The 15,957-nt window shown below is 41.2% G+C and overlaps 3 protein-coding genes across 4 annotated transcripts in view; all 3 read right to left on the bottom strand.

Annotated features, from left to right (window-relative positions):
• Positions 1-15,957, bottom strand: part of LOC139545119 (B-cell receptor CD22-like) — a 176,306-nt gene that overhangs the window by 38,189 nt on the left and 122,160 nt on the right. The gene's annotated exons all lie outside the window — the stretch shown is intronic.
• LOC139551849 (B-cell receptor CD22-like) overlaps positions 1-15,957 on the bottom strand; it is a 98,986-nt gene that overhangs the window by 21,906 nt on the left and 61,123 nt on the right. The gene's annotated exons all lie outside the window — the stretch shown is intronic.
• LOC139545234 (B-cell receptor CD22-like) lies at positions 8,469-13,408 on the bottom strand. 2 transcript variants are annotated; one of them, XM_071352776.1, is made up of 6 exons: positions 12,999-13,406; positions 12,457-12,735; positions 11,498-11,761; positions 10,802-10,841; positions 10,610-10,688; positions 8,469-10,527 (listed from the first exon to the last, which is right to left on the bottom strand). In XM_071352776.1, exons 1-6 carry the CDS (start codon positions 13,237-13,239, stop codon positions 10,459-10,461), a joined length of 972 nt encoding a protein of 323 aa, XP_071208877.1. In that variant the 5' UTR covers positions 13,240-13,406; the 3' UTR covers positions 8,469-10,458. The 2 variants fall into 2 exon arrangements, with proteins under 2 accessions (XP_071208877.1, XP_071208889.1); XM_071352788.1 differs by lacking the exon at positions 12,457-12,735 and having other exon boundaries at positions 12,999-13,408.

Genomic DNA, 15,957 nt, shown 5'->3' with positions numbered 1-15,957 from the left:
GCAGGAGAGCTGAGATCTTCATGGCCTTTTACAGCACAGGAGAATAAACTGTCTACATCCTCACTGCTGATGGAGTACATGGAGGAGGAGTCCTCTTGTCCCAGATGTAGGTGGGGTTGTCAGTCAGAGTACAGGTGGTGCTACAGGTCAGTTTCACCAAATAATGACCGTTCACCATATTCCCACCAGTCCTCTTCAGTTGAAGACCTGGAGAAAAAAACAGGTAATACATTATTTGGATAGTCCATCTGTAGATGCTCTACAGCTATCTAAAGACCATCATTAACATTTTAACTACCATCTACTATCCCTATCCTTAATCCTTTCCCTAACCCTAAACTTAACCCTTACCATAGCCCTATCCCTAACCTTAACTCTTATCTAACCCTTATTCTTAACCTAAGCTTAACACTTAGCAGTAGTTGCTGTATCAACAGCTAGTTTGTTGATAGTATGACCATCTGTAGAGCATCTATCAAGACTACAAATAAAGTGTGACCAAAAAACAATATCACTGTAAATCCCTTTATCACTGAGTTATCACTCTAATACAAAGATGGAAGAAATCCAATGTTATACCGACATAAATACAAACCAAGACAATTGTCCAGAACTAAATGGAATTCAACAGTTGAACTATATTGAATGTAACTGTACCTGTGACAGACAGAGTGACTCCAGGTTTGCCAGTATGTGTTCCTCTGTTTCGATATGTTGTAAATCTGAATTTGTACGTAGTTGAGTCACTCTCACTCAGATCTCTGATTGTCAGGGTGTCGCCATTCTTCTTATCGCTACGGTACGTCACACAACCTTTGTAGTCTGGGTCATCACTCAGAGTCATGGTACCAATGGGATATGTGTAAGAGCAGAACAGCTCCACTGTTGAGCCCTTCAAGGTAGTGGTGTACCTCACACTCCAGCCATCCTGAACAGTAACACTGCAACACAATCACACATTATAGTGATTATACATTACAGACCCATTTCCTCACACTAACAGCATTTGTCCATACCTTGTTGCCGTACTCTACTTGCTGAGTGTGAATGGAAACCACAGAAAGGGCCTAAGTGTTACTCAGTGAGGTGTGAAAGACAACTATTCCTGAAAAGAAGAAGCCCCTAACAGATGATGACACTGAACACACCAGAATAACATTAAGATAACATATTATTATATGGACTGGTAGGACCTGATCCTACATCAGCACTCCTACTCACTCCTACTGCTAAATGCAGCTCATTTTCAATTAAGTATTTTCTTTAAATACAGATCCATAACAAAGTGTTGACTGTTCTATATGGTTTCTTAATGTGTTGCCTCGCATAATGTGACCCATCCCTCATCATCTCCATCAAAGTGCTACTGAAGGTTCCAGTGTTCTAGACTAGAGCTCCTCCTACTGGCATCTCAACATTACTGCAGCCTTCTGTCTCTCTTCATATGTCACAATCATGTCCTCATCCACTTGGATCAATAACAAAATAACAAGCTGGTAATAAGGTTCCTGAGACTGAGATCTCGATTCCCAACCCAATAACTAGAGTGTGCAAAGCTGTCATCAAGGCAAAGGGTGGCTATTTGAAGAATCTCAAATATAATTTATATTTTGAATTTGTTTAACACTTTTTTGTTTACTACATGATTCCATACGTGTTATTTCATAGTTTTGATGTCGTCACTATTATTCTACAATGTAGAAAATAGTAAAAATAAAGAAAAACCCTTGAATGTGTAGGTGTTCTAAAACCTTGACCGGTAGTGTACATATAAAACAATCTAGGTCATTTACATGATTTGTATTGAAATAAATTGAATTTATTTGGGTAACAGACATACACAACAACATGTACAGTGTTGACCCAGAGGATATCACTTGAAGTATTAATTAAAACGCGTGTTTCCAAAGTGGTCCTATGAAGTAATAGAATAGAATAGAAACAGAATAGAATAACTAAATAAATAATTAATAAAACAATATCTAAAATGTTCTTAGCCTTCATATATAGTCTCCCAAGTTTGATTATTGTTTCATAAACATAATATAATAAGCTATAGTTATATAAAATATAACTGGACCCCGAGCCTGCCCATTTCAGAAATACAACGGTTTTGTCGAAGTTCTTGTAATCAGATTCAGAGTTTTCTGTAATGTGAAAAATATTTAAAATTGTATTTTACAAATGTAACTTTTAAATGATTTTACTTAAAAAATCTTAAAGTATTTAACAAAACAAATATTTTTAAATATTTAATGGGTCATTCTCGTATTCATCATTGTTTAATGGCTGCAATCCCGTTAACGGGATGATATGACAACAGCCAGTGAAAGTGCAAGGCGCCAAATTCAAACAACAGAAATCTCATAATTAAAATTCCTCAAACATACATGTATCTTATACCATTTTAAAGGTCATCTTGTTGTTAATCCCACCAAAGTGTCAGATTTCAAATAGGCTTTACAGAGAAAGCACTACAAACGATTATGTTAGGTCACCGCAAAATCCCAGAAAAACACAGCAATTTTTCAGCCAAAGACAGGAGTCACAAAAAGCAGAAATAGAGATAAAATGAATCACTAACCTTCGATGATCTTCATCAGATGACACTCATAGGACTTCATGTTACACAATACATATATGTTTTGTTCGATAAAGTTAATATTTATATCCAAAAACCTCAGTTTACATTGGCGCCATGTTCAGAAATGCCTCCAAAATATCCGGAGAAATTGCAGAGAGCCACGTCAAATAACATAAATACTCATCGTAAACTTTGATGAAAGATACATGTTTTACATAGAATTAAAGATACACTTGTTCTTAAAAAAAAGGGGTTGGCGGTTTTTGGGAATATTAGGGACTCTGAGCTGCATCATAGTCTTGGTAATCTTTCTGAAACATTCAGATCCACCACCTTCCAGTACTAATTATACGACGCCGTTGTCATTGATAAGAAGTAAAAGACAAACAATATAAAATACTGACCATCAAGGATGAGTGACTTACAGAATAAGGAGTCAAAGAAGGTCAAGATGTAGGATCTAAGGTAAAGATTAAACAATTTCCTCGGAAAGCAAATAACTTCACAAGGATTGGGATGGCCAGACTGAAGTACTCAGCCAACCCACCTCGGTTCACTTTAACTCCTTTTTAATTTTTTTATCCCATTTTCTCCCCAATTTTCGTGGTATCCAATCGCTAGTAATTACTATCTTGTCTCATCGCTACAACTCCCGTACGGGCTCGGGAGAGACGAAGGTCGAAAGCCATGCGTCCTCCGAAGCACAACCCAACCAAGCCGCACTGCTTCTTAACACAGCGCGTCTCCAACCCGGAAGCCAGCCGCACCAATGTGTCAGAGGAAACACCGTGTACCTGGCCCCCACAGGAGTCGCTGGAGCGCGATGAGACAAGGATATCCCTACCGGCCAAACCCTCCCTAACCCGGACGACGCTATGCCAATTGTGCGTCGCCCCACGGACCTCCCGGTCGTGGCCGGCTGCGACAGAGCCTGGGCGCGAACCCAGAGACTCTGGTGGCGCAGCTAGCACTGCGATGCAGTGCCCTAGACCACTGCGCCACCCGGGAGGCCCTGTTCACTTTATCTCCTGATGACTACCAGTGTTATAGATACAAGAAGGGCACCGAGAACTTAGGTGATTTTAATGGCTGTAAGGCAATCGGTAATGTGACTGACATAGGTTTGGAAGTACAGGAGAAAATTCTTAACCTCACAGCACCTATAACTGATGTATGGTGGGCTTGTACCGGCAAGGGACGCATACGATAGACACTACCAAAAGGGTGGTTAGGAACTTGCGCGCCGGTGTTATTGGTCCAACCAGTTCGAGTTAGTCATCAGAGGCTAGTTATAGGATTATAGGAGGGAAAAGTAGGCACAGGAGGAGTTTTGATCAGGATGGGAGTAGCCTTGTCTAGATGGATGCTATTGGCATCCCCAGGGAAGTTCCAGATGAATACAAAGCTCTGAATCAAATAGGTGAAGGCTTTACCACTACGTTCTTTTGGTAATTGACAATAAATAAAGATGTGGATTGGATTAATTTCATCCATTATATCAACAGAGATTCATGAATGAAACCGGGGATGCAGTAAAGGGGATCTCTGACCAATTATCCGCCACCTCCCTCATGACCTGGCAAAATAGGCTGGCTCTCGATATGTTATTGGCAGAAAGGGCGGGGTATGTAGAATGATAGGGGTTCATTGCTGTACGTTTATTGTTAATATCAGTCAGTAAATATCAGTCAGTTAATATCAGTCAGTAAATATCAGTCAGTTAATATCAGTCAGTTAATATCAGTCAGTTAATATCAGTCAGATAATATCAGTAATATCAGTCAGTTAATATCAGTCAGTTAATATCAGTCAGTTAATATCAGTAATATCAGTCAGTTAATATCAGTCAGTTAATATCAGTCAGTTAATATCAGTAATATCAGTCAGTTAATATCAGTCAGTTAATATCAGTCAGTTAATATCAGTCAGTTAATATCAGTCAGTTAATATCAGTCAGTTAATATCAGTCAGATAATATCAGTCAGTTAACATGCCATTTATGAATTAACTTTGACTGTAGCTTAGGCCTGCATTAGTTGATGTATTGTATGGTGAGGTAGCTTGTTATTAAGCAGTTCAATGTATTTTTATATATATGACAAATAAACCAAACTTTGAACCTACAAACACAGGCCCTGATATAACAGCTAAAACACAGGCCCAGATTCAACAGCTAAAATCACATTCAAATCAAATCAAATGTATTTATCAAGCCCTTTTTACATCTACAGATGTCACAAAAGTGATTATACAGAAACACAGCCTAAAACCACAAACAGCAAGCAATGCAGATGTAGAAGCACGGTGGCTAGGAAAAACTCCCTAGAACGGCATGATGAAACCTAGAGAGGAACTAGTCTCTGAGGGATAGCTAGTCCTCTTCTGACTATGCCGGGTGAAGATTATAAGAGTACATTGCCATTAAAGCCAGGTCGTTATTTTTTTTTTTATATTTAACCTTTATTTAACTAGGCAAGTTAATTAAGAAAAAAGTATTATTTTACAATGACGGTCTACCTTGGCCAAACCCTACCGACGACACTGGGCCAATTGTGCACCGCTCTATGGGACTCCCGATTACGGCCGGTAGTGATACAGCCCGGGATCAAACCAGGGTCTGTAGTGATGCCTCTAGCACTGAGATGCAGTGCCTTAGACTGCTGCACCACTCGGGAGTCCAAGATGTTCAAAGGTTCAAAGATGACCAGCAGGGTCAAATAATAATTACAGTGGTTATAGAGGGTGTAACAGGTCGGGGTTAGGGGTGGGTGAGGGCCTCAGATTTCCACTTCATTACATATAGCCGGGCAGTTGCAGATGGGTTATTAGCAGTTGTGGGCGGTTGCAGGTGAACAAACAGCTGAGCCGCTCACCACCAGCGTGCGTGGTGCATGTCATTTGTCAGGATCAGTGCTTGTTGTTGATCGGTTTAATGGTGACATCATGTGTCCAGGGGCGAAAATCTGATATCAACCTTGGAGGGGACAATTACATTACATTTTCTCAAGAGCAATTCCTGAGGGGGACACCAAAAGTAGTGCTGTAACACATAGCCTACGTTGTAATATGTTAAATGTATATTGAGGAACCATAATTCCTACAACTGAATAATTGATAGGTACAGTAGTTAACTGAAGGGTTTAACCAACTTGTTCAAATGTTTAAATCATTATAATACTACTACTAATAATAGTTATAGCAGTGCTCCTTACCAGTCCAGTATGTATGCAGCTATTCGTACTTACAACTAGCAATATCAAGAAAGGCCAGTAGGTAGCAATGGTACTGTACACTGTATGGGTGTAGTTTTCATAAATACAATGAACATGGTGTGATCTCATCTAAAATAATCTCCATTGAGAACCATCACAAAGTTAGTCTCCGTATTGAATTGACCTTTTAATTTGACTTTTTCTGATACATTTATATAGTCATTAAATGTGCCACTGGCCTGAGTCTACTACAATATCTTTACAAGAACAAAAAGCTTAAAATAAGTACAGTTCTAAAAGCAAAATAACTACTTCAATGAAAACCCCAAATAAATCAAACAAAATATCCTTCAGTCAGTGTCTCAACTCTTCAAACAGCAGCTATGGACAAGTATGTCGCACAAAGTATGCAATTTTAAATAAAATAACATGAAATAAATCATTTGTAAGTGTACTGTCGTGTACTGTCATGTACTAAAAACTACTCTCCTCTAGGCTGCTTAGTACCCGCTCATACTGCCCTAGCACAGATCTAATAGCAGTATTCCGCACAGTCCACCTTGTTGGACATAGGGGTTTCCGGGTGGGCAGATGTGTTTCTTTGGACGTGGCAATTGATTCAAACATGCTCTTAAACTTTCCTGACTGGCCATAGAGGACACCTAACTGATGGACCCAAGAAAGGGAATCCCGGATCAGTGGGGAGGCTGAGCAGCCAGCCTGTGTAATCAGATTTACACAGTGTGCTCCACAATGGACATAGAGGGCTAATGGCTGCTGCCTTCTCACAATTGCCTGTGCACCTGTGTATTTTCCTGCCATGTTTGAGGCACCATCGTAACTGTGCCCACGTAAGCCAGACATGGGCAAATTGAGCCTCAACAACACTTCAGTTGCCACTTTCGCAATGCCCTCGCCTGTTGTCTCCGACACCCTGTATAGCCCAATAAACTCCTCGTGAGGGACAAGGTCATGGTCAACATAATGCAAAAGACACTCTCCTGTTCAGCACCAGAGACATCTTGAGTACCATCAACAATTAATGAAAATTGTACAATCGGAAGAGATCTAATCTCAGCTGCAATGCCTTGAATGATTGTATTGGCCATGATGTTCAGAATTTCATTCTGTGCTTTGGGGCCTCTTGAAACGTCAACACTCTGTTGGCAAGAGTTTGCGGTTCAAAAATTGTGGGTGTGGCTGATATGGTTTTGTGCCATCACTGAGGTAACTGGACAATGCTGTGCCACTGTCCCCTATACTGGTGCTGCTGGCAACAAGGGTGACACCTGGTCCTGCCGTGGCTGTGACATTGTTCTCTGAAGTCTCTCTCCCTGGCTCTTTCCCTTTCACCACCCTCACAGACTCAGTCTGTCTCCTAGAAAAGAAATAAGGTGTTTGCCGTACTCCTAACTACCGGTACCCAAAACTACACAATTAATCACAACAGCAATACCATTGCCATAAACAAATCTTAGTTTAGTCATCAGTTTAAGTTGAGAGCGGGGGTATCCATGGCATTTTCCAATTATGTCCCTATTTTACAAGTAAAAAAAATTGAGAACCTTTCATAATGTTGCCAAACAAAGACTCAACAAACTTACCTGAGACTCCCTGTCTCTGCCAGTCTGTCCCTGCCTATCTGTCCCCAGCTCTGCTGTCTGTGTGCCATCTGTTGCCTGCTCTGCCTAATGACATCATTGTGAAACATTCCATTAGCATTTCACTTCTTTCTTATGAACATTTTATCAACTCGTCTTTGAGATATTAGGCTACTAGAGTTCTTACTTTGCGTTTTGGTGTACTGAAAAATACTCTGATGTCCGTCTTTTTACTTTTTTCTGCCATTTTTCTACCTGGCTGGCTGGCTGGCCGGTCTAGCTGCACACACACATATTTACACAACATATGCTACAACCTTTTCTAATTTTAATATAGTTTGTTTCATATTGGCTGGCTTCCAACAATAGCTGAATTTGTAAAGCTAGCGAGCACCAACTCCGTTTCTGTGGTGTTTGCTATAATCTTTAAAAAAAAAAGTGAAATAAAATAAATGTAAAAAAGTTCACTAGCGACAATTTAGCTTTTGCAACGAGACCATTAAATATATTTAAGACAATGGTATAAGAGAGTGTAGTTCTGTTCAGTTTGGACTTCAGTTTATCGCTAACCTTATCACAGGGACTTTGAAGCACTACAGCTGCATGCTGATCTAGCTATCTGAGCTAGTGTGTGAACCCTGCCAACATAAAAATGTAAACATTGCTATGGCGCGATTGACTGGATTAACCTCACGTCAGTTACGTACATGTGCCTTTCAGACAGTAGATACGAACCCTCTATTACCTTGCCAGCTAAAGAACTGGCAGTGGATCAAACCATTGTGAGGCAAAGGGCGGGGTGGTCGCAATCTTTTGAAACTTAAAAAGGCGCTATTAAGTGTCTATAATCAGCACAACTGCTTTCATTGCGTATTATTAATATTATTGAAATTACATAGTTATGTTTACAGTGATAGATTGGGGGGGACAAATCATATTTTTCCCAGGATGGGGGGGTCGTGTCCCCCCCGTCCCCCCTGGGATTTCCGCCTATGCATGTGTCCAATAGTCAGAAATACAAGAAACAACAACAGAGAGAAAATAGTTATGAATCAATGTATTAATAGTTGATCAAATAGTCAATTTATTTATTATCTTAAACTTTGAGCATATTTGCAACATGGCGCCAACTTATTTGCAACTGTATTGACACTGAACCACAATATAAAAACTGGAAAAGGTAAACATGTATTTAATGTAGATAATATAGATAATAATGAAAAATGTGATAAAACAATTAATATCATGACACTGAACAATATGGTATTATGTAATAGCAATTCAAACTAAATTATTATTAAACAGGAGAAACCTTGTCCAAGAGCTAGAAATATGAAAAAGCTGTTAGTTATACTATATATAAACACAACAGTATGTGAACACCCCTTCAAACTAGTGGATTCGGATATTTCAGTCACACCCGTTGCTAACAGGTGGATAAAATTGAGCAAACATCCATGCAATCTCCATATACAAACATTGTCAATAGACAGGCCTTACTGAAGATCTCAGTGACTTTCAACGTGGCACCGCCATATCAAGCCACCTTTACAACAAGTCAGTTTGGCATATTTCTGCCCCGGGTCAACTGTAAGTGCTGTTATAGGGAAGTGGAAACTTCTCGGAGCAACAACGCCTCAGCCGAGAAGTGGTAGGCCACACAAGCTCACAGAACAGGACCGCTGAGAGCTGAAGTGCGTAAAAATGGTGTGTCCTTGGTTCCAAGTTCAAAACTGCCTCTGGAAGCAACATCAGCACAAGAACTGTATGTTGGCAACTTCATGAAAGGCGTGTCCATGGCCGAGCAGCCGCACACAAGCCTACGATCACCATGTGCAATGCCAAGTGTCGGCTGGAATTGTGTAAAGCTCGCAGCCATTAGACTCTGCAGCAGTGGAAACGCGTTCTCTGTAGTGTTGAATCACGCTTCACCATCTGGCAGTCTGACGGACGAATCTGAGTTTGCGGACGCCAGACGAACGCTACCTGCCCCAATGCACAGTGCCAACTGTAAAGTTTGGTGGAGGAGGAATAATGGTCTTGGGCTGTTTTTCATGGTTCGGGCCCCTTAGTTCCAGTGATGAGAAATCTTAATGCTACAGCATACAATGACATTCTAGATGATTCTGTGCTTCCAACTTTGTGGCAACAGTTTGGGAAAGCCCTTTCCTGTTTCAGCATGATAATTCCACCGTGCACAAAGCGAGGTCCATACAGAAATGGTTTGTCGATATCGGTGTGGGAGAACTTGACTGGTCTGCACAGAGCCCTGACCTCAACCTCATCGAACACCTTTGGGATGAACTGGAACTCTGACTGCAAGCCAGGCCTAATCGCCCAACATCAGTGTCCAACCTCACTAATGCTCTTGTGGCTGAATGGAAGCAAGTCCCCACAGTAATGTTCCAACATCTAGTGGAAAGCCTTCCCAGAAGAGATAAGGAAGTTATAAAAGCAAAGGGGGGACCAACTCCATATTAATGCCCATGAATTTGGAATCAAATGTTCAACTAGCAGGTGTACACATACTTTTAAAAAATCTGGAAATGGCAAAATCCCATAGAACAAGAGCAGAAACATAATATGAATCTACATAGAGTAAACAGAAAAGTGGTCTTTTTGTGTTATAGAAAATCTAGAAATGATCAAATCTCATTGACAAAGAGCAGAAGCATAAACCATCCAATTTATCATCAATATACATAATTATTATTACAAGGAAATATAATTCAACTCCAGCACTTACTCAGAAGTTAAAGCTCATTGTCTTAAACCTTCTAGATTATAAAGCATTATGAGAGTAAGAGAATAGCATTGTGAGGCCTAGCTTTGGTTTGATGCTGTTGCTCTTCAGTCCAGTTTCTGTGGTGGTTCTCTTCAGTCCAGGTTCTGTGGCGGTTCTCTTCAGTCCAGGTTCTGTGGTGGTTCTCTTCAGTACAGTTTCTGTGGTGGTTCTCTTCAGTCCAGGTTCTGTGGTGGTTCTCTTCAGTCCAGGTTCTGTGGTGGTTCTCTTCAGTCCAGGTTCTGTGGTGGTTCTCTTCAGTCCAGGTTGTAGTTCTCTTCAGTTCTCATAATCGGAGGCCTCAGCATCTATCTGAGGGATTGTGACAGTGGGGGAGTCCCTCACATTCTGAAATAAGACACTGAATGAGCACATTACACACCACTCCGTAACATTTTTATGGACACACACACACATTAAACACACTTACTGCCAGGGTGTCATACTCTGGTGACCTGGTCTTCATGTTCAGAGCTGTGTACGTGTCACTGTTAGGATCAGGATGGACACTCTGTGGAGAGAGAGAGAGATGTCACGGTAACAGTGAAAATAGTATGAGAGAGACTGTCATGACATAGTAAATTAATGTCACCAGGTGTGGAGGTGTAACTGATATAGTCACCTGTGTGTCTGTTGTGGCATCACTTCCTGCTGTGGATCTCCTGTAAAGTGGGACAGAGTGAATTCTGCTCTCTAGTGACCACTAGTGGAAGTGTACATGTTACTAATACAGTTTTGCACATGAATGAATGAATATATTAATGCATTCATAACAAATCAGAGTGCTAAGGGGAAATTATAAAACATTTGAAAAATTCTGTCACCTGAACCACATGAAGCCAGAGAGACAGAGGATGAGAACCAGAACAACCACTATGATTCCTACAGCTGCAGTCATAACTGATGTTTGTTTCCCTAAAAGATCAAATGGATGATATGAGAATATATTATTATGAAGTGAAAATGAATATACATTAACCTTTCTAGGATGGATGACATGAGTACATGGTATAATATGGTAATACAGGACTTGAATGGTGTTCCTATGAACTGACAATGAATATACACTAACAAAGGACATTTATACTATAATCAGCCACTATACCAAACATTAGGAACACCTTCCTAACAAGTGACATCAAAAGGGGATCAAAGCTTCACCTGGATTCACCTGGTCAGTCTGTCTATGTCATGGAAAGAACAGGTGTTCTTAATGTTTTGAACACTCAATGTTTAATTATAGTAAGCCATATTCAAAGTATTAACATTAGATTGAAACATGTAGTTTTGTATTGAAGTATTGAAGATGTAACTTTACCTGCTACAATGATCATCAGAGCTGTAGAGTTCATAGATCCTCTTCCATTCTGGGCCTCACAGTAATATTCTCCTCTGTCCTCAGAGATGATGTTAGTGATGCTGTAACTCTGTCCTGATGCTTTTGGTGAGGTTACGTTCTTCTTGTACCAGGTGTATTTGTCCACAGGTGGGTTGGCATCACTGCTGCAGGTCAGAGTCACTGAACTGCCCTCCACTATTTCACCAGAGGGACTGACTGACACTGAGGTGTTCTTTGGGCCATCTGGTCAAAGAGAATTTGTCAGAGGGTTAGGACATTAGTTATATTACAACTTCACATGTCAAAACGAAATTCTCAATATGAAATTCTCAGAGAACTAAAACTATAACTTACACAAACATTAACAAGAACACATTTGTACATGCTATGCTTAATGACTACCTTATTTCATTACTACTTGTTTGCAACCTTGGCATTTTTTATTTTTTTATTTCACCTTTATTTAACCAGGTAGGCTAGTTGAGAAAAAGTTCTCATTTACAACTGCGACTTGGCCAAGATAAAGCAAAGCAGTGCGACACAAACAACAACACAGAGTTACACATGGAATAAACAAGCGTACAGTCAATAACACAATAGAAAAAAAGAAAGTCTATATACAGTGTGTGCAAATGGCGTGAGGAGGTAGGCAATAGTAGCGAAGTAACTACAATTTAACAGATTAACACTGGAGTGATAGATGAGCAGATGATGATGAGCAGATGGTGTGCAAGTAGTGATACTGGTGTGCAAAAGAGCAGAAAAGTAAATAAAAACAATATGGGGATGAGGTAGGTAGATTGGGTGGGCTATTTACAGATGGACTATGTACAGCTGCAGCGATCGGTTAGCTGCTCAGATAGATGATGTTTAAAGTTAGTGAGGGAAATGTGAGTTTCATTCAAACTCATTCAAACACTGAGCTGTATTTTACTCACATTTCACATCCATGTTGATTGACTCAGACCTCCCTGTCTGAATTTCATTCCGGGCCTCACAGTAGTACTCTCCAGTGTCAGATGACTTGATATGATTGAAGACATGTTGTGGTCCTGTGTTCTGATTGGAGATACTCTGATAGTGGCCTGCATTATTCTTGTACCAGGTATATTTGTCCACAGGTGGGTTGGAATCACTGCTGCAGGTCAGAGTCACTGAACTGCCCTCTACTATTTCACCAGAGGGACTGACTGACACCGAGGTGTTCTTTGGGCCATCTGGTAAAGGACCATTAAAAAGACATTAACATCTTGGTTATAGTATATATTATCTTGGCTTTCTGAAGACATTCAATTTAGCAAATAAAGTACATCAGCTCATTTTACAAGATAGATTAAAATAATTACATTGAGAAAAATTAAAAGCAAATGCTCTGAGGTTCCAACATGATGTTACTTCATAAAGAATACAACTGGAGATAGATACACAATAATTACAATATTAATATACCAAGCTAATGATTTAAACCCTATGTACTTACATCTGACAGTGAGAGTCACTTCAGCAGAGGGGAGATCCTCATGGCCTTCTACAGCACAGGAGTATCTGCCTGTATCCTCACTGCTGACTGTGAACAGGATATAGACAGGAGAGTAGGTGTTGCTATTTGGTATAGGCTGTCCATTCTTATACCAACTGTAGGCTGTGATGGGGTCCAGTGTACAGTTGGTTCTACACGTTAGTGTCACATTCTCCCCCTCTGACACAGATGTAGGATCCATCTCCAACACAACATCTGGAGTTAAAGGAAACAAATCATTAATATCCTCCTAAATACACAATATATTCAAAAGTATGTGGACACCTTTTCAAATTAGTGGATCCAGCTATTACAGCCACACCCGTTTCTGGCAGGTGTGTAAAATCGAGCACACAGCCATGCAATCCTCATAGACAAACATTGGCAGTAGAATGGCCTTACTGAAGAGCTCAGTGACTTTCAACGTGTCACCATCATAGGATGCCACCTTTCCAAGAAGTCAGTTCGTCGAATTTCTGCCCTGCTAGAGCAGCCCCGTTCAACTGTAAGTGCTGGTTTTGTGAAGTGGAAACATCTAGGAGCAACAGCGGCTCAGCCGCAAATTGGTAGGCCACACAAGTCAAGCTCACAGAACGGGCCCGCCGAGTGCTGAAGCGCTTAGCACTTTAAAACTGTCTGTCCTGGGGTGCAACACTCACTACCAAGTTCCAAACTACCTTTGGAAGTAACTTCAGCACAATAACTGTTCGTCGGGAGCTTCATGAAATGGGTTCCCATGGCCGAGCAGCCGCACACAAGCCTAAGATCACCATGAGCTATGCCAAGCGTCGACACAAGATAGCGCCGACAGAGATGGTCACCTCGCTTCAGGTCCTTAGAAAACAATGCAGTTCTTTGTTTTTTCATGTGTTATTTCTTACATTGTTTGCCCAGAAAATCTCAAGTGTTATTACATACAGCCAGGAAGAACTATTAGACATAAAAGCGACGTCAACTTACCAACATTACGACCAGGAATACGTCTTTCCCGAAGCGGATCCCTTGTTCGGAACTCCACCCTGACATGGGATCTTATCCCAGAGGCCGACCCAAAACAATGCGGTCGCCGCAGGAGAGGCAGACGGAGCGGCCTACTGGTCAGACTCAGAAGGCGAGCACACCATCCACCGCTTCCGAGCATATTACTCGCCAATGTCCAATCTCTAGACAACAAGGTGGACGAAATTTGGGTACGAGTTGCCTTCCAGAGAGACATCAGAGATTGTAACATTCTCTGTTTAACGGAAACATGGCTCACTATGGATACGTTGTCAGAGTCGGTACAGAAACCCGGTTTCTTCATGCATCGCGCCGACAGAAACAAACATCTCTCTGATAAGAAGAAGGGAGGGGGTGTATGCCTTATGATTAAATACTTGTGGTGTAATCATAACAACATGCAGGAACTCAAGTCCTTCTGTTCACCTGACCTAGAACTCATTAAAATCAAATTCCGACAGCATTATCTTCCAAGATAATTCTCTTAGATTATAGTCACAGCCGTGTATATCCCCCCCAAGCAGATATCTCGTCGGCCCTGAAAGAACTTCAAACTGGAAACCATACATCCCAAGGCTGCATTTATTGTAGCTGGGGATTTTAACAAAGCTAACCTGATAACAAGCCTTCCTAATTTTATCAGCATATCGACTGCGTGACTCGAGCTGGTAGCATTCTGGATCACTGCTACTCTAACTTCCGTGATGCATACAAAACCCTCCCCCGCCCTGCCTTCGGCAAATCTGACCATGACTCTATTTTGTTGCTCCCAGAATATAGACAGAAACTAAAACCGGAAACGCCCATACTCAGGTCTATTCAACGCTGGTCTGACCAGTCGGATTCTATGCTTCAAGATTGCTCACTTCTGTCATCATGAAGTGCTTTGAGAATCTAGTCAAGTATCATATCACCTGACTTGGTGATAGACCTAGACCCACTCCAATTTGCTTACCGCCCCAATAGGTCCACTGATGATGCAATCGCCAAAACACTGCACACTGCCCTATCCCATTTGGACAAGAAGAATACCTACGTAAGAAAGCTGTTCATTGACTACAGCTCAGTACCCTCCAAACTCATCGTTAAGACCCTGGGTCCCCTATGCAACTGGGTCCTGGACTCTCTGACGGGCTGCCCCCAGGGGGTGAAGATAGGAAACAATATCTCCAACCAGCTGGTCCTCAACACTGGGGCCCTACAAGGGTGCGCTCTCAGCCCTCTCCTGTACTCCCTGTTCACCGATGACTGCGTGGCCATACACGGTTCCAACTCAATCATCAAGTTTGCAGACGACACTACAGTGGTAGGCTTGATGACCAACAACGACGAGACGGCCTACAGTGCGGAGGTGAGGGCCCCCGGAGTGTGGTGTCAGGAAAATAACTTCTCACTCAACGTCAACAAAACAAAGGAGATGATCGTGGACTTCAGGAAACAGCAGAGGGAGCACCCCCCCATCCACATCGACAGGACAGTAGTGGAGAAGGTGGAAAGTTTTAACTTCTTCTGGGTTGGTGTCCAACCTAAGTGTATGTTAACTTCCGACTTCAACTGTATGTCCTCTGATGTGAAATACAAGATTTGTTATTTTTCTGTTACATACCACTACTAAGCCTGTATTACTGCCCGTAATAAGGTAATTACAGTTATCTACAGTTGAAGTTGGAAGTTTACATACACTTAGGTTGGAGTCATAATTAAAACTCGTTTTTCAACCACTCCACAAATTTCTTGTTAACAAACTATAGTTTTGGCAAGTCGGTTAGGACATCTACTTTCTGCATGACACAAGTAATTTTTCCAATAATTGTTGACAGACAGATTATTTCACTTATAATATCACTGTATCACAATTCCAGTGGGTCAGAAGTTAACATACACTAAGTTGACTGTGCCTTTAAACAGCTTGGAAATTCCA

The sequence above is a fragment of the Salvelinus alpinus genome, chromosome 2 (assembly GCF_045679555.1).
Source record: "Salvelinus alpinus chromosome 2, SLU_Salpinus.1, whole genome shotgun sequence".
Taxonomy (NCBI): domain Eukaryota; kingdom Metazoa; phylum Chordata; class Actinopteri; order Salmoniformes; family Salmonidae; genus Salvelinus; species Salvelinus alpinus.
The sequence above is the reverse complement of the archived record's forward strand: the minus strand, read 5'-3'. Positions and strand labels throughout refer to the sequence as shown.

Bases quoted from the DNA above. Each gene is read 5' to 3' on its own strand.
- LOC139545234 (XM_071352776.1), bottom strand. From the start codon at position 13,239: ATGGATCCTACATCTGTGTCAGAGGGGGAGAATGTGACACTAACGTGT. The intron at 12,736-12,998 runs GTAAGTACATAG...GTCCTTTACCAG, and splicing joins AGTGACTCTCACTGTCAGAT to ATGGCCCAAAGAACACCTCG. The intron at 10,528-10,609 runs GTAAGTGTGTTT...GTCTTATTTCAG, and splicing joins CAGAGTATGACACCCTGGCA to AATGTGAGGGACTCCCCCAC.